This window comes from Micropterus salmoides, unplaced genomic scaffold (assembly GCF_014851395.1).
Source record: "Micropterus salmoides isolate LMB-PRFRI ecotype aquatic unplaced genomic scaffold, ASM1485139v1 Ms_hic_scaffold_7, whole genome shotgun sequence".
Lineage (NCBI taxonomy): Eukaryota > Metazoa > Chordata > Actinopteri > Centrarchiformes > Centrarchidae > Micropterus > Micropterus salmoides.
Genome location: NW_024044459.1, coordinates 17,879,865 through 17,901,729, shown reverse-complemented (window position 1 = coordinate 17,901,729; position 21,865 = coordinate 17,879,865). Strand labels below are relative to the sequence as shown.

The following is a 21,865-nucleotide window of genomic DNA, read 5'->3' as shown; positions in this document are numbered from 1 at the left end:
TTGGTTGGGCTGTATAGTCTCCACAGTCGTACTCATTGCATTTGCTCCCAATAAGGACAAATCTGATTATCACATGTTTGACATTTTGACAACACAGACCCTTTCTGCCTTGACCAAAACTTTTCATGTGGTTAAAAAACTGATAAATGAACAAATAAATAAAAATGGATGGGTAACCCTGTTTGGCACCTTGAGATGCTTTCTATGTGGATCTGAGCAATAATAATAAGCAATAATAATCTGAACTGAGGACTGAATGAGAAATGGTTATGTCTGAAGTACTTCCTGATTTGCTGATAGGGTGTTTGACTACATGTGTGTAGTGATATCTGATAACTGCCATATGATTTATTTGCATTATATTTGAAAGTTTATTTCAGTTGTAGTAATTTGCCATATTTTATTTATGTAATGTCTAATTTGTTGATTCATTGGACAAATGCAAAACAAATGTAACAGATGTAATTAAAATTGACTGTGTATTTCTTTTCTTCTTTTTAAAAAACACTTTGTAAAAGAAATTCCTGCATTATCAAATAAATCAAATAAAAAAAAAGAAATTTAACAGAAAAATTACATGGAGTTTTTCTTTCCTAAATTTCTTTTAATTATAAAGAACTTTAAAGTTAGACGGAGTATTAGGGCCACACTGAGGAGAAAAAAGAGAGAGATTATGAGAATAAAGTAGTAATATTACGAGAATTAAGTTACGTCTTAGGTCAAATATCAGAGGAGCAGTCTGCCGCCTCCATGCGTTAAAATGAGGAATGTGGAGTATGTTGTGAAGTTATACTTCAGTATAGGTTTCTTCAGAAACCACAAAACCTCTTTTAATAGCACGCAGATGTAACCAACGATAGCCTTGCAGTCGACCACTACCGGCCATTTCCTCTTCCACAAAATAGGCAATTTCCTCCAAGTCCGTGTGATTCTTTCTTCAGAATAGAGACAGTTTCTTGCATAGTCTTTTCAAAGTCCTGATACTTATGATAGTTCGGTGCTGATGTGCCCAAAGATTTAGTATCTCGTTATTTGTGAAACCTATATTGAAGTAGCCTGAAACTTCACAAGATTCTCCACGTTCCTCATTTTAACGCATGGAGGCCACCGGCTGCTCTTCTGGTATTTCCTCTTACATGTATCCTAAATATACAACTTTATTCTCATAATATTACGACTTTATTCTCATCACCTCTGATTTTTTTTACTCCTCAATGTGGCCCTAATGCTCCGTCGTATATATATTTGGACACACTTTATATAGGTTATATTAGGGTTTTTTTCAGCAGCTTCACAAATTACAAAACACAGTGTCCTTAAATTATGATCAACAAACAATGCAACGTGTATAAAAGACCAAAACTAGTTGGTAGATGTTGGGGAGTTTTTTTTTTTTTTTTTTTGACGTATCGGAACCTTTCTGCTGAGACAACGTTTCCGCGGCGGAACGTTTTACATGACGGAACCTGGTATGTTTACACGTGAGGTTAGTGCAGGGCTGTAATTTTAAACATCCAGGTGTTTAAATCTCAAATGTTGTTGTTTGGCCTGTTAAAATAAAACGGTTTGTATTTTATAATACCAAAAACATTAAGCCGCTTCTGTATATTACGTTTAAACTGTATTAAGACACAGTTAGCAGGTTAGCTCGTGGTACGTCGTCTCTTTCGTGGTGTCATTACAAGTAGTGGTTTTGTTTACATAGTGTATTTATTTCAAGACCTCAATTAAAAATGGGAAAACTAAGGAAGAAACACAACTGGAAGGGAAGACAGCAAAGTGACCACTGCCAACCAGCAGGAGAAGAAAAGACAGACATTGTGTTGGAACTGCAAGGTGGGAATTCAAAGATGAAGTCCATAAAGTTGTTTAATTATTTGGTCTGTATTGCCACTTAAATTTGTTGTGCGTGTGGCTTTGGCTTGTAACAGTCTCTGGACTTTGTTTCCATCCAGATGGGGGCAGGTTAAAAGGTGTGGACGAGAGCAACGCCCTGGTCCTCCCAGCTAACAAAGCCAAGAAGAAGAAAGCCTCAGTGACACCTGCCTCCACCAAGAAGCCTCTCACCAAGAAGCAGAGGAAAGAGCTGCAGAAGGTCCTGGAGCGCAAGGAAAAGAAAGCTCAGGTGAGAGACTGCTTGGTGCTGCAGGTTCAAACAAAGCTGTGCAGCTTTAAGAAGAAAGATATTTCTCTAACCAGGTTTTATAATCTTTTTTTATCCAGACTGACAAATTTATAACCACGGCAATGTCTTTAGTAGTTCTAAAACAATCATTCGATTAATGGTTTAGGTGATCGACAGCATTATGTGATTTATTAAGCAAGAACACCGGACATGCTTTGGTTCCAGGTTGTCAAATGTGAGGATTTGTTGCTTTTTTATCGGTTTTATTTTTTCAGTCATGCAAAACAAGCTATTTTAACTTTTTCTAAAAATGGACTGTAACGATTAACAGCAAAAACAATTCAGTGATATATTGGCATATCACTTAATAGTGATTAAAATGCCACATGTCTTTGGAAATCTGGTTAAAGATGCTCTAGATATTAGGGCTGCTTATTGTTTTTTTTTTTATCACAAGACATAGATTGTCCAAAACTGTTCTGAAAGTTGGCTTTGATGGTCCGATCAGTTTAGTTGTTTCATTATTCTTTAATGAAATAGTTCCTGATTTAAATTAGACTCTCTATTTAGGAGCTTTTTGTGTGGCTGCTTGTGTTTAGACAACATTTAACTTTGGTTTCTTTTGTTAAATGGAAAAAGAGGGTTTTGTAGAGAGATGTTTTTTTGGGGCATTTTTATGCATTTATTACAGACCGTAGAGAGATGACACGAAATGAGGGAGAGAGAGAGAAACTCAGATACTGAAAGTCGTATTGTTTTGGTATCAGTAAAGGCAATAACTTGTCCTGCACACTTATGTATCCCACTGCCTGTCCCGTACAGAGAGCAGACATCCTGACCAAACTGGCCGAGGTGCAGCTTCCAGAGTCTGAACTGAAGCTGCTGTACACCACGTCCAAACTGGGAACTGGAGACAAACTTTACCAAACTAAACAGTAAGTGCATAAATGCAACACATCTAAGATAAACAATTGGAAGATATGAAGAAGATTGAGTCAAATGGTCTAATATTTGGGGTTATTTCCAGGTCACCAGATGAAATAAAAGATGGAGACTCCGGGCCAAAGATCAGCAGCGTCGGTGGAGCGAACAGGAAAAGAAAATGGAAGGACGATGAGGACGAAGAAGAAGAACAAAAGGCAGAAGAAAGCAGTGATCTGGACACATCATCTGATGATGAGGATGATGAAGAAGTAAACGAGACCACAGAGATGAGTGACTCTAAGGAAACCACATCTCCCTTTCAGGAGAAGGAGAACAAACAGGAAGTGAAGGAGGAACAACATAAAACAGAGCAAGATGGAGAGAATGAGAAGAAGATTTCAGATCAGGAGAAAGTCCAAAACAAGAAGCTGTCGCAGCCGGCTGTTTTCATTCCTGTTGACAGATTACCTGAAATACAGGTGTGTGCGTGCGCGCTTACTGTATGTGTGTCTGTGAGTGTAGCACGACTGAGTACATCTGGAAACTACAGATTTTCCATTCAGATAGCCGTGGGTTTTTTGTGAGCTTGCTTTTTAAGTGTATTAAATGTGTTGCTGCAGGAGGCTCGTTTGAAGCTGCCCGTGCTGGCAGAGGAGCAGGTCATCATGGAGGCAGTGAGAGAAAATCCCTGTGTTGTCATCTGTGGAGAGACAGGAAGTGGAAAGACGACTCAAGTGCCACAGTTTCTGTATGAAGCCGGCTATGCCAGGTAGGTTGTCCTCTTTATGCTGCTGTCCTTGACTGTTTCACTGGAGATTTACCTAGAAAAATGGCTTCCACGTGGATACACATTCATGTGTGATATCCTGGGGTTACTGTCGTCGTCTTCATTTTGTTTTTTGCTGCAGCGGCAGTGGGATAATAGGTATCACAGAGCCAAGAAGAGTAGCAGCTGTCAGCATGTCCCACAGAGTGGCCAAAGAGATGAACCTGTCCACACGGTAACAAACATTTCATCTCTTAAAATATTTTTAATGGAATAAATCCACAGACTTGGAGAGTATACAGACCGTTTTGTTTTTGAGACCTCTTCGTCAATAGCTTGGGCATGGAAATTTGCTGATAAACATTTTGTTAAAAACATGGTAGTATATGTTTGTGGGTCTGTGTTTAGGGTGGTGTCGTACCAGATTCGATATGAAGGGAACGTGACCAGCGATACCAAGATCAAGTTCATGACAGACGGTGTTCTACTGAAGGAGATTCAGAAGGTGTCACCTTTATTGTCCATTGTCCACTTAATTGTACTATATTTGTTGAAAAAAGATTTAATCATTGTTTTGAATGTTCTATCTCAGATTTGTAAATGATCCACTGTTTGACACGTGTTTGTCATGTTCTGACCATAAAGAATAGTTTAAAACAACAATTAACCGTCTTGACTCTTCAACTTTCACCCAGGAGCCAGAATCAGCATTTAAACTTGAAAGAAGTAATGATTTGAGATTTATTGTGATAACTATCTAACGTGACAAAATTTTTATATCGCCCTGCCATATCTGTACAAGTTGATTACGAGCAAGACACTTAACCTCTAGCTGCTCCAGAGGCGACATTTATCTCTGACATGTATAGCAGTTGTAAGTCACTTTGGATAAAAGCGTCAGCTAAATGTAATAAATGTAATGTCACCTTGATGTTTCCACAGTTGCTTCAGTGTCTGTGTCTTGTCTCATAGGATTTCCTGCTCCAGAGATACAGTGTGATAATCATAGACGAGGCTCATGAGAGGAGTGTGTACACAGACATCCTCATTGGACTCTTGTCTCGTATCGTCCCGCTCAGAAATAAGGTTAGAGACTCCTCTATGTTTCATGTTTTTGGTGTAAAAAGTCACACCCTCAATGTTTAAAGCCTGCGTTACAGACAGCATATATGACATTATCTTGCACTGTGTATGTTATTAATTTAATTATTTAAATTAATTTCCATCACCGGGCTCCCACTCTTCATGTCTCTGCAGAAAGGTATGCCCATGAAGTTGCTGGTCATGTCGGCTACTCTGCGAGTGGAGGACTTCACAGACAACACCAAGCTATTTCGGACGCCTCCGCCCGTCATCAAAGTGGACGCTCGCCAGTTCCCGGTCACTATACATTTCAACAAACGTACCCCGCTGGATGATTACACCGGAGAAGTTTTCCACAAAATCTGCAAGATCCACCGGATGTTGCCTTCAGGTGCTCATACACACAACACATATTGATCAAAATACATTTTTGTTTTTCTCTGACCTTAGCTGGCCTCCTTCTTAACTAATTGATACCAGTTTTTCCTCCTCTAGGAGTATGAGTGCTCTAAATAACTACAAAATACACAGGTTTAACATATCAATAAACAATTCCCATAATTAATAGACAGAACTATCACCATCTTTTAATTAACAGATCAACGCAATAATAAAAACTAGGGCTGGGCACATTAACGCGTTATCGCATTAACGCATTAATTAATTAACGCCGACAATTATTTTATCGCTTGTTAACACAGTTTTTGTTATTATTTTAAAAGTCGCTCACTGGCTCTGAATACACATACAATCAAATCATGGGTCAGAGGAAGGGTGGGATGTTGATCAGCCTGCAAATCAGCCGCCCAAACAAGCAGCGAAGGGAGACTTCGGCAGGATGCAGCGTGTGGGAGAAGTAGATAAACGGAAGCAAGCCAGGCGAACAAATGCCATAGCGAAGTGGGTAGCTACACACTGCATGCTGATTAGTATTGGGGAAGATGTCGGTCTTAGGAATGTTCTTAAAATCACAACGTAGTCGCTTGGCCCCGCGGGGTTGCTCTGCGCTCCTCAGGGGAACAGGAGACAAGCGCTCCGCGAGTAAACGGCAGGCGCTCTATGGATAGTAACCATGGCAACATCCTTCTGTGCGCTACACAACTGTAGCCTATTTAACTTAAGTTAAAATTATAGGCTACATAACTTTACCTGATAGGCCTTCATGTAGTTTTGCGGGGATGCTCTGCCATGTGAATTCCCTCCTGTTGATGTCCTATTTAATAAACAGTAATAGATTCTGGAAACTCACAAACAGCGAGGATCAGTCTCTCTTCCAATGATTTGTGCTGCGTGTCGCATACAAAAAGTTCAAGACAATTCAACTTTGGCAGCTGGCGGGTGTGTGCGTGAGGCGACCACTTCACCTCACTCTAACAGGGACACTTGCTACTGAACATGGACTGTTTATGCTGCTCCCTGAGAAAAGAAAAATGTTTCTGCTGATACCTGTTCAGAAAAAAACAAGAAAACAGATTTATATGTTAACCTGTTGCTCAGAAAGTGCCTGTTATGATTGTGGCTCTGGACTCTGATGGTAATTGTTTTAACAAGCTATAAAAACTAATGCCCTTGCAGTGGCTAATAGCTTATATTTCATTTGATTGCATTAATGTTAAAATTGAGATTTACAAGAAGATTTTATTGCTACTGTTGATGTGTAAAAGGAATTTTGCGCATAACTATGTGATTAATCTCAGAAAATCATGCGATTATTTGCAATTAAAAATTGTAATCGTTGCCCAGCACTAATTAAAAACATCACTGCATCGATAGCTGTGTTAAGTGTGAATTGAACATTAATAGTGTGTGCGTACACCATCACACACTCTCATCACCGCACTGATGCTGTGTCTCTGTCCCTCAGGTGGTATCCTGGTGTTTCTGACGGGTCAGGCAGAGGTTCACAGTCTGTGCAGAAGACTGAGAAAAGCTTTCCCCTACAGGAAGGGCAACACAAACACTGGTGAGAGTAAGACACACCTGTCTGGCCCCTCACACTTACACAGAAACGTGCTCTCTGCTTAGTATTTATGTTTTTGTGTTCAGGTGAAGACGAGGAAGCAGACACCTCAGAAGCAATGAGGAAGTTTAAGAAGGCCAAACAGAAGAAGACTGTCGTAAGTGTGCTTGTAGTAAAATATCCCTGAAAGCCTCTGTAACTTAACAGACCCTTTTGCATACTTGAGACATCCAAAATCGGGGGCTCTTTTCTGCATCACATGGATGCTAGGAAACAAACCTTTGATGTAGCTGTATTGGGGGGAGAGAGAGAGAGAGAGAGAGACTATAAAGTACCAGAAACCAGTTGTGGCGATGGAAAGGACAAAAAGTTGTGAACATTTGCCATAAATCGGGAGAAATCCAGGAAATCGAGAGAATTGTGACCTCGGGGGGGAACCTGGGAGAGGGCAATGAAAAACAGGAGTCTCATGGGAAAATCAGGAGGGTTGCCAAGTATGCCCTTTTGTGTTTGTGTGTATTTTTGCGATTAAAGCCACCTCTGTCTTCGACATATATTTCTCTTGGACGTATTTTTTAAAGAGTTTTCTCTGTCTCCAGTCTCTTCCCCGAATCGACCTGGATAACTACTCTGCCCTCCCGGTGGATGAGGGGGACGAGGACAGAGAGGCGGGGATTGGAGACGAGGAGGATGAAGGCTCTGACCTGGAGATCGGGGACGATCCTGCCAGTGCAGGCAAGCTTATCCAAATGAATAATTCTTCAAATCCAGCCGGATGTATGTCAGATGAGTGCTCTTACAAATTGTGCTCTGTGTTTTGTCTCTGTAGAGGAGAAGGCTGACCCCTCCATTCCTCTCTATGTTCTCCCTCTGTACTCTCTGTTGGCTCCAGAGCAGCAGGCTAAGGTGAGATTTAAATCTTATGTCTACACAAAACTGTTAAAAATGTTGCTCCATGAGAAGAAGTAGGGTTATTATTCAAAACAATAGATTTGTAAGGATTTCACTGTTTACATTGTGGCCGATGTACAAGTATCTGCACAGCTAACTTTGTGAAGATAATGGCTAATTGTATAGCAGCAGAGGCAAGAAAGGGGATGAGGGGTGTCTTTAAAATAGATACATAATAGATTGCAGATTTGTGCTGTTACCCTGCTTGGCTCTAGTTTGAAGCCCAAAGCACCTTGATTTGTAGATTAAGAGGAAACGGCTCAGTTTCATGGCAACGTAGTCTGTAAGATAATTCCAGCAAGGGCTAGCTCAAATATTGGCATCGGCAGCTCGCAGTGAATTAGTGTAATATCACTTTAAAGAACGAAAGACAGTTTTCTTTAGCAGATTACTTACTACACAGGGGGTATTGTTCAGAAGTCTGAGTGTACTCTTGGTAGTTTTATTTATGCTTACTAGTACAAGTAAAGGCACTTTTTTTTTTCTTTGTGTCTGATAGCTGAGGAGTCCATGTGATGCAGTAAATAACATCAGAAGATAAACTTTTTCTGTTTTATCTTGTATGTGTCTTGTGTCTTGACTGCAGGTGTTCAGGCCTCCGCCACCTGGTACTCGTTTGTGTGTGGTAGCCACCAACGTGGCTGAGACATCTCTGACCATCCCTGGCATCAAGTACGTGGTCGACTGTGGGCGAGTTAAAAAACGTTTCTACGACCGAGTGACCGGAGTGTCATCTTTCAAGGTCACATGGACCTCACAGGCTTCAGCCAATCAGAGGGCAGGTAGAGCGGGACGAACAGAGCCGGGACACTGCTACAGGTCAGGAAACTGTGTGTCGACGTAATTACATAGTAATGTAATGACAAATATTCACAAATGTTTGTCTCTCTCTGTTTCTCCGATGTTTCTGCAGGCTGTACTCGTCTGCAGTATTTGGAGACTTCAGTTTGTTCTCGGAGGCAGAGATCACTCGCAGGCCTGTGGAAGACCTGGTTTTACAGATGAAGGACCTCAACATAGATAAGGTCAATAAAAACTGAACTCAAACGTACCAGCAGACTTCTGAGTGAAGTGCCGCAGTATATGAGACACATTAGAGTCTTAAAAATGTCTATATTTTCTGTTTGCACAGGTGGTCAATTTTCCCTTTCCCACGTCTCCCTCTGCTGAGGCTCTTGTTGCAGCAGAGCAGTTATTAGTCTCGCTGGGAGCTCTGCAAGAGCCACCTCGCACTGGAAGGTAACTGTCTGTTGATGGGTTTCCCTGCCTCGACCAATATATCTAGCTTAATTGGGGCACATAACATTTATTAGAACACTTAAAACTGAAGGTCATGTCAATGAAATGAGGGTTCATTTTAGTATGAAGTTATTTAGTTTGAATTAATAGCCGGAACTGGTAGAACTCAACATTTTTGACTACGTCAATGTTCAGCCAGTGTGACACATGAGTCATATCCTGTTCACACTTGTAAACTGTACTGTGTTTTTTTTCTTCTAAGGGTGAAAGAAATGGAGCGAGCGAGGCTGAGCTGTCCCATCACCCCCCTGGGCAGAGCAATGGCTTCATTCCCTGTGGCGCCGCGCTATGCTAAAATGTTAGCTCTCGGTAAGCAGCAGGATTGCCTGCCCTTCGTCATTGCTGTGGTAGCAGCCATGACAGTCCGGGAGCTCTTCGAAGACCTTGACAGGTATGGACGCATGTTTGCTCTAATGCTATCTGTTTATAGACAAACATGTCAGGCCTTGCTTATAGAAATTGATGCTTCAGAGGGGGAATAGATTAACTGACACAAACATGAACTTAAAATTACTTGAATGTAACAAGACACGCAACACTTTAAAGCTCGGTGGTCTTCTTTATAAAGCACATTTTGTTTTTATGTTTTTAAACCTGTAACACATTTTCATTTCTCCTCAGACCTGCAGGTAGTGAAGATGAGAGCTCCAAGCTCACCCAGCGTCGCGCTCGCCTGACACAAATGAGGAGGCTGTGGGCTGGACAAGGAGCGTCACTCCAGCTGGGGGACCTCATGGTCATGCTGGGTAAGCTTTTTGTTCAGGTGACAATACTCGACAGTGTTGCGCAATAGACTGTTGCTCTGTCATATGTTGACCTTTAAAAGTGACATGACATGGCTTCAAAAACACAAATTTCTTCCAGGTTTCAGCATGAAGCAGGTTTTCAGGGTGAGACTTAACATCAGGAGACACTTGATTTGACTGTGGTGCCCCAAATTTTGTTTTGAACATAAATTTTACATTCACCTCCAACTGCAAGATGCATTAGCAATTTTTTTTTTTTATTGCACAGAATGATTTATATTAAGTACATCAATTATTATATACTATATTTCTGATTACAGGTGCTGTTGGTGCTTGTGAATTTGCTGGTTGTACTCCGAAGTTTTGCGAGGAGAACGGCCTAAGGTATAAAGCCATGGTCGAGATCAGGAGGCTCAGAGGACAACTTACCAACGCAGGTACACACACAAGCACGCGCACAGAGAAAAAACTTAACAGATGATGTGCTTTAGAAACAAAACAGAAGATCATTCGTGTTCTCTCATCACAGTGAACACAGTGTGTCCAGAGGTGGGAGTATTTGTGAATCCCAAGATGACTCCACCGACAGAGCACCAGGTGGTTTGCTTGCGGCAGATTGTTCTGGCCGGACTGGGAGACCATCTTGCGAGGCGTGTACAGGCTGAAGACATACTGGACCCAAAATGGAAGAATGGATACAAGGTAAGTTGCTCTGAGGACTGTTATTGTGATGTAAGAGAATCCACTGTCACTCTCCTTCTCACCATTTTCTTTTTTTGTTCATAGACGCCTCTAATGGACGAGCCAGTGTTCATTCATCCCACCTCTGCGCTGTTTAAAACACTGCCGGAGTTTGTCGTCTACCAGGAGATCATGGAGACCACCAAGATGTACATGAGAGGTAAATGAACTTTGGGGAAACGCCAGATGTGGTATCTGGTTGTGTTAGTGCCCTTTTAGTGCTAATGTAGAGCGCTGTCAAGTGTGGAAAAAAAAAACAAAAAAACAGGGTCTTGTTTATTCTTTTTATCCTTTTCAGATGTGTAGTGCAAGTTAAGGTTGAATGGAATAGCTAAGGTGTTGCACAGATTTAAGCAAGGTTAGCATTCAGTATGGCTTCCCCTTTCAAGCCCTCACTCACCCACACATTGATAACCTTTGAGTTAATATGAAGTGCAGCTGGGACATGCCGAACTGTGTGTCATCAAAGCCAGTCACATCTCACATCTCTAGTGTGATTTTCTTATCCTTGTTTCACATGACAGTTTTGAATTCACATGCGCTTACTCGATTTCCATCTGCCCGTCATAACTCTGAATCTGTGCAGATGTTTGACTTCTATATTGATCAGTACTGAATGAGTGTCTGTTTGCGTGGATATTGTTTTTACTCATTTTTGATTTTGTGTTTCCTGAAAATCCTGTTGACAAGTCACATTTCCATTATACTAAATTTTTATACAAAATACTTAGGACAACAAATTTCGTTCAATTGTATTGGAGCTGCTGTTATTAAAACTAGGTTTGCAGGCTGATGGTTTCACCTGGTCAAATGTCTTCCTTTCTGTCTCTGTCAGGTGTGTCAGCAGTAGAGGCAGAGTGGGTCCCCAAGCTTTTACCACAGTATTGTCATTTCGGCTCCCCTCTGGATTCGCCTCCGCCGTGGTTCTGTTCGTCCACTGGCTCCATCAAATGTCACCGTTCAAGCACCTTCTGTAAGTTTTCTACAGCTGAGCGCCGTGGCTATGTTTGTGCTGAAACGTGTCTCTGACTACATGTGTTTAATTGTTGTGTCTCTCTTGCAGTCCGTGTAGCTTGGCAGCTACCAGCAGTGGAGATGGAATATCCAGACGGCCTGGAGCGTTACAAGCTGTTCGCCAAGTTTCTGCTTGAGGGACAGGTACTCAAAACCTGCAAAGTTCCCCATCTCTGTTCAGTCTTAAGTTTCATTTGGGTATTACCTGATCAATTTGTTCAATAACACCAGTCCTGACCATTGCTGGAGGCCAAAATAAACGTGGTATTCCTAAGATCCCCAGTAGAGCTGCTCTTCCTGGGGTTCATATTCCAGTTATACAGTAAATAATAGTTACACTATCACCACTATACCCAACCCACACCTAGAGTTTGTTTGCTCTGGTCCGAATTATTTGATAAGTTTGAAAACTTTCACAAAGAGAAAAATCCAAGCAAACCACGTGAGAACGTTCACTCTGCTTGTTGGTATGGCTGGAGAATAAAACAATAACAATAATTATCGCGATATAATTTTATTTCAATAAAAATATAAAAAATGTTTTGATTTGATTCACTTGAATCACACACAAATTAGGACTGAATTTTTTATTAAGATGTTTATTTTGTTGAGGAAAAAGGATTTTATCATTATATTTTTTTAATGTTCTCCCTCAGATTTGTGAAGTAATCCACTGTTTGGAATCAAATGTTTGTCATGTTCTGAACTTAAAGAAGACTTTAAACCACAATTAACCATCAGGTTTCTTCAACTTTCACTGAGGAGCAAAAATCAGCCTTTAAACTCAAAAGAAATAAAGATTTGATACTTATTGTGATAATTATCAATATCGAAAGATATAAAACTTTATATTGTGATAACATTTTTGGCCGTATCGTCCAGCCCTGCTTGTTGGTCAGATGCTGATGTCAGAATTTAACTGGACCTAAAATGTGCAGGTGTGAAAACGCCCTAAAAAGCTGTAAAACGATGTCTGCAACTGACCAAACCTGACTGGAAAACTTAGTTATGGTTTGTAATGTTTGCTTTGTCTGGTTTGCAGGTTTGTCCTAAACTAAAGAAACACAGCGGCCACCTTCTCTCAAACCCCTCCATCATGCTGAAAACATGGGCAAAGTAAGTTGGTACTCTCATGCACACATTGCCCTGTCCCCTGAAAAGCATGTCTTCATTTTTGTTAATCAACAAATTGGCTTGTTTCAAGGAAGGACTTTTTTCTAACTGTTGTGTCTTTGCTGCTTCAGACTGCAGCCCAGGACGGAGGCTTTGCTGGGAGAGCTGGTGTCAAAGAGGGTTAACTGCAGAGATGCCCTCCTCTCTGTCTGGAAAACCGAAGATAAATGTGAGGATTCAGTGCGCTCGACATGACGTTGCCTGAGTCTAATGTGATTAACCTTCTTGTCATTTATTTTCTATCATATTTTTTTCTCCCCCCACAGTTCTGTTGTCCGCATACTGCCAATGGTTACCTGAAGCCATGCATCAAGAAGTAGCCAAAAGTTGGCCTCCGATATGAAGGCTTACATCTGGAAAGAAAACAGAAAACGATATTGCACACTTGACCAGAGACCCCTGGAAACTTACAGTTCCGTGTAAATCTGTTCCTTACCATCAGAGGGCTTCTTCACACCTGCTAATGTTTTAAATATTCTCTCAAAGTGCAACTACAATACCACAACACTGCCTTTTCTCAGTTTTGTATTTTATGTGCAGTATGACTTTTTTTTTTTGTGTTTTTTTCTTTCAGCAAAAAAATATTACAACTATAGCTCTATAATGACATTTAACTTGTTGCCAGTGTGCTGCTGTTAGTTATGTATGTCTGATTTGGTCTTCATAAGACTCATTAAACTGTGTTGCTCTGAATAAGACTGGTGTGTTATTTATTCATGTTGGATGTAAAGTGTGGTTGATAAATATTAAAGGGTAGCTCTACTGATTATTAGTATTAATCAGCCTGTCAACACAGTTTTGAGAAATATTCCTGGTTATGTCATCTGGAAGCTGTAATTGGTTGAGACTGAAAGTGAATTTTTGACACTCACCACACGGTCTATTAAGTCGTTTTTTTGGGAGCTTTTGATTGTTTCACACCATCTTCCTCAGCTGATTAGTTTGCCCAGTTGTCAGAATTATAGAGGTTAAAATGTCTGTTTTACAGACTGTGTCAAAGACTTTACATCCGTGTTTGTTCAAAGGTTCAGACTAAAAGTTAATTCCTGACTTGGCAATAAAGAGGAGAACTTCTTGACCAAGGCTGAGGGTAGGACATACTAGATGTAATAAAACGCTGCGCTTAATAAACAAGCACCCCTCAGGATTATGTGAACAGTGTCAATGAGAGGAATCAGTAGAACATGTAATTCTTCACTGTCAAAACGGGGGAAGACAGGAAGCTTGGCCTGGAAGAAATGAGTTGATCCATAGAATTTAATGTGCAGTGTGAGTTTCTTGTTTGTTTGTTTTTTAAAGGATAGAGAGCTCTTATACGTAATATAGAAGAAGTAATTCCTGACCCTATAAACAGCAGGTGACAAAACAAACTCGCCACTAGGTCCATTTGGCAGCTGTTAAGAAAAACAGCTGGCAGTTCCTGAACTGCTGATTATTTCAACAGACTGCTGTGATTGGCTAACGTCTGTCGTGTCGTCACTTCCTGCTGTCAGCTCGTACACTTCCGGAAGAAGCGGATGACAACAGTAGAAATCTAAAGCCCAGAAGCAATTTTTCAAATAAGAAAGCTGATATTTCGACCTGAGTCGTTGGACGACCAACGGGCTAAACTGTCGACATGGTGAGTAACACTTGTATTTTGTCCAGCGTTGACGATACATTAAACTTAAATCAAATAAATCGTACTTGGAGCAGTTTAGCTAGCGCGCGGCTAACAACAACACGACAGCAGCAGGAAGATGCCCTGTCATGATGGAAATGCACGTTACGATCTCACGTAAAATATTTCAAGTATGTGTTTTAATTAGTTTATTGTCTTTGTTCCACAGTTTTCCTTCCACGTATTCGACCACCCGATGTCCCGGGGCTTTCAGAACCGCTTCTCCACGCAGTACCGCTGCTACTCGGTGTCCATGCTGGCAGGTCCCAACGACCGCTCCGACGTGGAGAAAGGAGGCAAAAGTGAGCTTTAATGTCATAAAAGTTACCCTTATATTGGCATACACTGCCAGTTAAGCGTTTGAGAACAAACTTTTTGTTGGTAAAAATCTCTTGAAATCGAGTATAAAGTCGTGTTTTTATTGGATAAACTAATTGATAATATCTTCAATATAATATCTGTCAATCTTGGATTCTTTGGTCCACAATGCTCCCCCTCGTTTTTCAGCAGTCTAGTCCTTCTGATTCTTGTCCCAATCAAATATATGAACCCTGTTTTTGTTTCCCAAATTTGAAGGCCCACCCACAAAAACGTATCCCCACTCAGAAGACTGTTTTTTAGACAAGTATTTACTTCATCTTTCTTTCAAAGGTCTCCAGTGAAATGCAGTTAAAAGTGCAGATTGAGTAAAAAGTCACTAAAAACATAAACTATGATATCGGTGAATCATCCCTGCTTTCTAGTGTTGTCTCCTGTTGGTCAGTTTCTTATGTTGGCTCATGTTCTGGTGCTTATGAACATGTCTGTGGTTCTGGATCTGACAAACGTTTGTCAGGTCAAGCTTTTTGATAAAATAAGTGTTGAAGGTTTTAATTAAGTTGTACAGCAGTTTCTCAGAATAATGGTTGCTTGTTTTTTTGTTGTTGTAAGGTGATATTTCCCTCATTATTACATTAGGACTGTATTTGTTAGTACTAACCTTTTAAACTCACAGGTACTAATTAGCTAGTGCTTTATTAAAGATGCACAGGAAACTCCTACCAGTTAAGCCTATAAATAATAAAAACACATGGACACTGCTACATCCCTCCACTTCTATTTTTTTCTGCATTGCATTCTCAACATTGGCTAACATGCTTTGTTGCTGCTTTAGCGTTAGATACATGAGTATGTTGTCTGCTACAGGCGTCTAATTAGACTGATCAAGTTCTCATTTTCTTTCCAAGTAGACCAAATTAATTTATGATAAAGTGAAAGGTCACAAATTATTGTGTCGGGGTTGTGTTTTTGTGATTTAATGTCTCAACTAATTCACTTTTTCCCCCTCCAGTAATAATGCCACCATCAGCTCTCGACCAGCTCAGTAAGTGGAAGTTAAATTAAGCACTTCTTCATTATAAAAGTCCTGTGTGAACCTTCCGTGACAATTATTATCTTTATCGTCTTTTTCTGTGTGCAGGCAGGCTTAACATCACTTATCCAATGTTGTTCAAGCTGACCAACAAGAACTCAGACAGAATGACACACTGTGGTGTGCTGGAGTTTGTGGCAGATGAGGGAATCTGCTACCTGCCACACTGGGTGAGAAACAGGAGTTTAATGTTGGTGTCACAACTGTCTGCTGTCACCAGTGGTGCTTCCTAAGTAGATGAAGGATAATTATATTAAATTAAAATACCACTTTAAAAATCAAGTGAAGTAAGTGAAGTTTAAAAAAAACATATGGAATAAAAGTAACTGAGTGAGTTTATAGGAATGTATAAAATGATGGATGTGATCTATACAAAACTCTGACAACATGTCTTATATTGTGTCCGAAAATGCTTTTAAAGCTACTTTGTAAGTATCAATCAAGGCAGTGCTGAAATGTGCTTTATTGTCTTTGCTGCAGATGATGCAGAATCTCCTGTTGGAGGAAGGTGGTTTGGTTCAAGTGGAAAGTGTTAACCTTATGGTGGCCACTTACTCAAAGTTCCAGCCACAGAGCCCCGACTTCCTGGACATCACAAACCCCAAGGCAGTGTAAGAAATATTAGTCAGGATAATCTCATTCACATTTTGTGTTTAACAAAAGTGTTTAACTAAGTTGTCACTTTATTACAGACTGGAGAACGCATTGAGAAACTTTGCCTGCTTGACAACTGGAGATGTCATAGCTATCAACTACAATGAAAAGGTAAATCAAATTTTTCAAATTAGTGTTGTACTCACACTGTTGTATTAGTGTTGTCTTTATTTCTTTTTACTGAATACCACTGCTAAAGGAATCTGTTGTTTTGTTTCAGATATATGAGCTACGAGTAATGGAGACCAAGCCAGATAAAGCAGTATCCATCATTGAGTGCGATATGAACGTAAGAATTTCTGTATTATCACAAACAACAGTGAATTATTCTGTTGTGTTCTCCACTTTTAATGTGTCGTGACTCTGGTTGTCAGGTGGATTTTGATGCACCTTTGGGTTACAAAGAGCCTGAACGACGACCTCAGCACCAGGAAGAACCAACAGTAAGCACCAAACCCTGAAGGTATCTGTACACTTTATGCTGTGAACACTTAAATAAAGCAAATTTCTTCACAGGAGGAAGAAGCAGATCCCAGCAGTTACGCTGACATGGACACAGGATTCAGAGTGAGTAAATGTTGCTGATGTCTTTATAATTTCTAATAGCCATGATAATTGGAGTTAACGTAACTTCTAATCTGTTTCTAATCCCCAGGCTTTTACCGGCTCTGGCAATCGTTTGGATGGTAAAACAAAAGGGATTGAGCCCAGCCCTGCCCCTCTTGGCCCAAGTGACATCAAAAGGTGAAAACTTGTTCAGTATTTTATAAGTGTAGACATGAAGTGGCCTAAAAGTTAAATATTAAAATCCAACTATTTAATATGTCCTCTAAGATTTCGTTTGGGGAGATTTTGTTTGGGGAGATTTTGTTTTGCTGCAATATCCTTTGGAATAATTGGATATGTCAAAATTATGTCCACACAAGTGTTTCTGTTTTGTTGCCACTGACAAGCTCAGACTGTTACGCCAACACAACAAGCTCCTCCTTCTAACTCTGTTACTCGTAAGGATCCTTTCTATTAACGATGGAATGTGGTTCTACTTCTTGTTAATTACAGCCATGCGTAAAATCAACTACGTAACTATATGCTTTGCGTAGCCGGGTTTTATTTTTTCATTCCCTCCAAACCAGATCATGGAAATGTTCCTAATTCGCATTTTCTTTTTAGCAACATTTCAAAAGTTTGCTTAAAACGTCGCTTGACAATTAGATGGAAACATAGCTATTGTTATAAACCTCGTATAACATTCTGTAATCTCTGACAAAGTTCGAGCAGTGTGAGCCAGTCTGTATCATGTTCTCGATTTGTTTTGTTTTTTTGCTGGTCCTACAGACTGATGTACAAACTATTGCTATGATGCCCTGTGAGTGACCGCTATGGCCCAGTAGAGCAAGGCAGTGACAAAAGGCTATTATGTTTGAGGTCTAAAGCCTGTCGCTGTTTCTGTAGGTGTTAAACTCTCTGCTGCCTGTTGCTCACTTGTTTCTCCATGTCCTCTCGTTTTGGTGTTGCATGACGTGGCCAGCTTGATTTTTAGCAGCTGTTATTCAGAATTTGGCCATTCAGCTACTTGCAAAGACTCACCCAGGCTTGCAGCACCTGACAGCTAGGATGTGCTTTTGCACATGTGACATATGTGACGGTCAAAGTTTCACAGTTTGTAGAGACCCTTAGTGGCACCTATTCAGGCTTTTTTAACCACACTGAACATTGTATCAGTGTGTAAATACCTAATCTGAAACTCTAATCTTTCATCACACAGAGGCATTCCCAACTATGAATTCAAAGTTGGCAGGATCACCTTCATCAGGAACTCGAGGCCTCAGCCCAGGAAGTTTGTTGACGATGTAAGAAATGTGAAGTATTTTATCACACTTTTTTTAATACTGGATGTAACTAGGCTGTATTTGCAGTTTCTGACACTTTTCCAGTACAACCTTTTCCCATAGCATTTTATTTTGTGATTAATTTTATTTATTAGTATTAAATTCTCTAAATGCATTATCTCATGTATCACTCATGCTGTCGTTTCATTTAACTACATTTTAATCCTCTCAGGATGACGCATTGAACAGATTCATCGCCTTCTCTGGAGAAGGACAGTCACTACGCAAGAAGGGCAGAAAGCCTTGAAGGATTACAAGTGGAGTGACTGGCTAATGTGCACAGACTCACCATATCTATTGTCACCTTCAACAGCAAAGTAAAAACAAACTGGCCTTCGGATGCATTTTGGTTTTGTTTCTCTGTCTCTTCAAACTGGGAGTTTTGCTGTTGAGTTGAGATGATATGTAAATAAAATTCTCACAGTAACATTTTGCTCAACAGAAGCTGGGCTGCAGAAAATGCTGACGGTTGTAATTTGGTAATCACATGTTACAGCGTGACTGATTATAGCCAGGCATCATAAATTCACCACAATGCCAACACAAAGAATAGTTTGTGAAGTATTGTTATATCAGATTTGAATTGACTTTGAGTTATAGCACCCCCACCCCCCCCTTCAATAATTGTTGCATTTTTACAATTCACGTCAGGTATAGTATCATCCAGAGTCCCATTCTTACGACAGAATTGGAGCAATAACAGCTCTATACTTTTGTTTTTAATTACAAATAATTTTATTTGTTTTTTTCCTGAGTTATAGGAATAATTTGCAAGTGGTTTTTCCTTTTCTGGTGTATTTATAGACAAATAAAGGACTGTTTTGAAATTAATTGTAGCTAATAATTATTTTTGTAATGTCTTAAGCATGTACATGAACTATCAAATGAGACTGGAATATAATCGTTTCAGTATCTGGTAATTTCTTGACTGAAGTTGGACACATTTATTTATAAATAAGCGCATGATTAGCGGTTGGGTCAATAATCAGTACTTTAAAACTGTAATAGATAAGAAAATATTTAAAAAGCCAAGAAGAAATGTCCAAAGTTATGTAAAACAGTTAAAAAATAAAATGTCACTATTATAGTTAGGTAGGTAGATTTATTTTGTCAGGTTACAGAGTGAAATTGAGTTTGTAACTCCCTTCTGCCATGTAGCAGACAATATAGATACAATATAGAAGCAAAATATAAATTAATGGTAAACAAATAAACTATATTAAATGGAGCAGTGCTGAGGATGAATCTGAGTTTAAACTTCTAATAGCTTGGGGGAAAGCGCTGCTCTGCAGTCTGGTGTTTAGTATTGTGATGGGTTGACGTTTGCTTATGAAAGTGCGTCTTTTCAAATTAAGTGCTGTAAAATTGTGTGGTAGGGCTTTTATTGTGAAATTAAATCGAATCGGAAGTATTGTTCCTGTTGAAGCCGAGCTAATGCAGCTAGCAATGGAAAGCTCTGAAGAGAGACCGTGGAGGGTAATTTGTCCAAACATTATATCGTTAATTATGTTGTTGGTTAAATGTCCTGATTGTATTTCATCTGCCTTGTTGATAGTCCTGATAAAGAGTGAAAAGTGCCAGATCAGATGATTAACGTCAGCTATCGTTGCTAACCGAAGTAACCTTAGCTAGCAGCAATAAGCTGTCAGACAGAGCAGGAGGTTTTAACAGAAACATTTATTATTTATCTGATTCACGATTTGCTTTACGATCTAGCTAGCTTAGTTAAGTCTAAAAACTAACGCTACATGTAAAAATAGATGACGTTAGTCACTAGTAACTCTACTATCTCTGATATAATGAAATATAATCAGACAATGAATCAATATAAATTGAAATTACTCACAGCTAAATGATATGAAATTGTTTCACCCAGATTTTGTTTCAGAATGGTATTTTCCCAAAATCTGTCACAATGCCATTTTCTCCCCATAGTTTTATTTAATTAGGCCTCTTTTTTATTTAATCACCAATTCTTAGTCAATTAAGACAGTCTTGAATGAGGTTGGAATTTTAACCTCACTGAAGCAAAAACCACAGAGAGCAGCACAACTTAATCACTCCCCAGTTGATCATTTACATTCTCTGACATTGCTGTCATCCTGTGGCCCCTATATGTGCATGTTAGGTGTGACCACGGAAGTGGACGTGATGCAGTAATTCACCAGAAACACAACAGTATGGGTTCAAAATATTATTTGTATAAGTTGGCTTGGTGATGATTCCTACCTTTGTCTGTTTGCACAGTCACCCCGGGCCTGTGATGACTATTGGAGTGAATTCAGACATTGCAAAAGCTTGTGGAACCGTTTTCATCACTATTACACTTACGGTACCTCCCCATCCTGCCACCAATGGAAAGAGGACTACCATAACTGCAGAGAGTGGGAGAATCACAAAAGCATAGAGGCCAAGGTAAAGCTGCAGGAAGTCACCTTGTTTAAAGATCTAAACTTTTGAGCTTTCTGAGACTATCCAGGGTGTCTGAATGTCCTAAAGAATTCATGTAAACACTGAAAAAGATATCTTGAAAATGGAGTCAGCCATTTTATATGTAATCTATCTAAATTACAGGAAGCCTTGCAGAGGAGTGAGAGGAACAGAGTGGCAGAGCAGAGAAAGTTCAAACCAGTGTGGGAACTGAGGCGAGACCCTCCCAGAGACTGGCACATGCCCCTGAACCAGGAAAAACCTCAGGACTCCTGAACTGTCGGCGGCCAAAGCAAAGTGAAATGAAGATTCGAGATTCGTGTCACTTGATAGATTTAAGGAACTTCTTCAGGGCCACATGTTGGAGGAGACTGTCCATCACTCATTGCCATCTCAAGTTGTGTTCACTGAGCTGCTGTATAAAACCAGATGTGTTGAAACAGCAGGGGCGACATCTAGTGGTCAATGATGAGGATGACCGCATCTATTTCACCAGTGAATTACAATATAATCATTTATGATGATCATAAATAATTATTAAACAAAACTTGTGTAACCTTCAGCACACATGCCGACTGCACTCACAGACTCGCTGTAAATGAGTTTTAATATTGGGTCAAATTATGCATTGGATTTTCAAGAGCCCATAAAAGTAATAAAGGATCTGTAGTGCATTTCTCAATTAGACTGTGTCAGAATTTAACCTTGGTAATATGCTGTTTTCGATCTGTAGATACTCCTGTGGCTCAATAGTTATTATTGATGCATTAATGACATAGTTTCAACCTATACAGAGTTGTGCATTAGCAGTTTTCTGCCTTTATGTAATTATTTTTACCCTTAAATAACACAATGTAAAAATTATTCCACAAATTGCATCAATAAAAAGAACATTTTATTTGCTGGGTTTTTTTATGCTATGTTTTAAACAGATGGAAGAAAACCCAACAGTTCGACTCATAGTTTCCATGAACGCTGTTGCATTTGAACGAAACAAGTGAGGTGACTGAACAATTGAATGAACAATTGAAAAAGGATA

General features: G+C 39.8%; 3 protein-coding genes across 3 annotated transcripts; all 3 read left to right on the top strand.

Annotated features, from left to right (window-relative positions):
• Nucleotides 1–1,445: 1,445 nt before the first annotated feature.
• Nucleotides 1,446–13,478, top strand: dhx37 (DEAH (Asp-Glu-Ala-His) box polypeptide 37). The gene is made up of 26 exons (XM_038702581.1): nt 1,446–1,836; nt 1,956–2,125; nt 2,948–3,060; nt 3,153–3,528; nt 3,670–3,818; nt 3,958–4,050; nt 4,224–4,320; nt 4,788–4,901; nt 5,073–5,289; nt 6,763–6,861; nt 6,945–7,015; nt 7,458–7,593; nt 7,688–7,764; nt 8,396–8,628; nt 8,723–8,834; nt 8,942–9,048; nt 9,311–9,499; nt 9,730–9,854; nt 10,175–10,291; nt 10,384–10,556; nt 10,641–10,755; nt 11,431–11,568; nt 11,659–11,753; nt 12,652–12,725; nt 12,854–12,951; nt 13,049–13,478. Exons 1-26 carry the CDS (start codon nt 1,734–1,736, stop codon nt 13,123–13,125), a joined length of 3,468 nt encoding a protein of 1,155 aa, XP_038558509.1. The 5' UTR covers nt 1,446–1,733; the 3' UTR covers nt 13,126–13,478.
• A 774-nt stretch (nt 13,479–14,252) lies between these two features.
• On the top strand, nt 14,253–19,227 carry ufd1l (ubiquitin recognition factor in ER associated degradation 1). Its single transcript, XM_038702576.1, has 12 exons — nt 14,253–14,403; nt 14,612–14,744; nt 15,773–15,805; nt 15,902–16,023; nt 16,334–16,464; nt 16,546–16,618; nt 16,728–16,796; nt 16,882–16,950; nt 17,024–17,074; nt 17,163–17,251; nt 18,273–18,357; nt 18,569–19,227. The coding sequence occupies exons 1-12, from the start codon at nt 14,401–14,403 to the stop codon at nt 18,641–18,643; spliced, it is 933 nt and encodes a 310-aa protein (XP_038558504.1). The 5' UTR covers nt 14,253–14,400; the 3' UTR covers nt 18,644–19,227.
• Nucleotides 19,228–19,765: 538 nt separating this feature from the next.
• On the top strand, nt 19,766–21,722 carry cunh22orf39 (chromosome unknown C22orf39 homolog). Its single transcript, XM_038702580.1, has 3 exons — nt 19,766–19,872; nt 20,644–20,811; nt 20,971–21,722. Exons 1-3 carry the CDS (start codon nt 19,831–19,833, stop codon nt 21,100–21,102), a joined length of 342 nt encoding a protein of 113 aa, XP_038558508.1. The 5' UTR covers nt 19,766–19,830; the 3' UTR covers nt 21,103–21,722.
• The last annotated feature ends 143 nt before the right edge of the window (nt 21,723–21,865 follow it).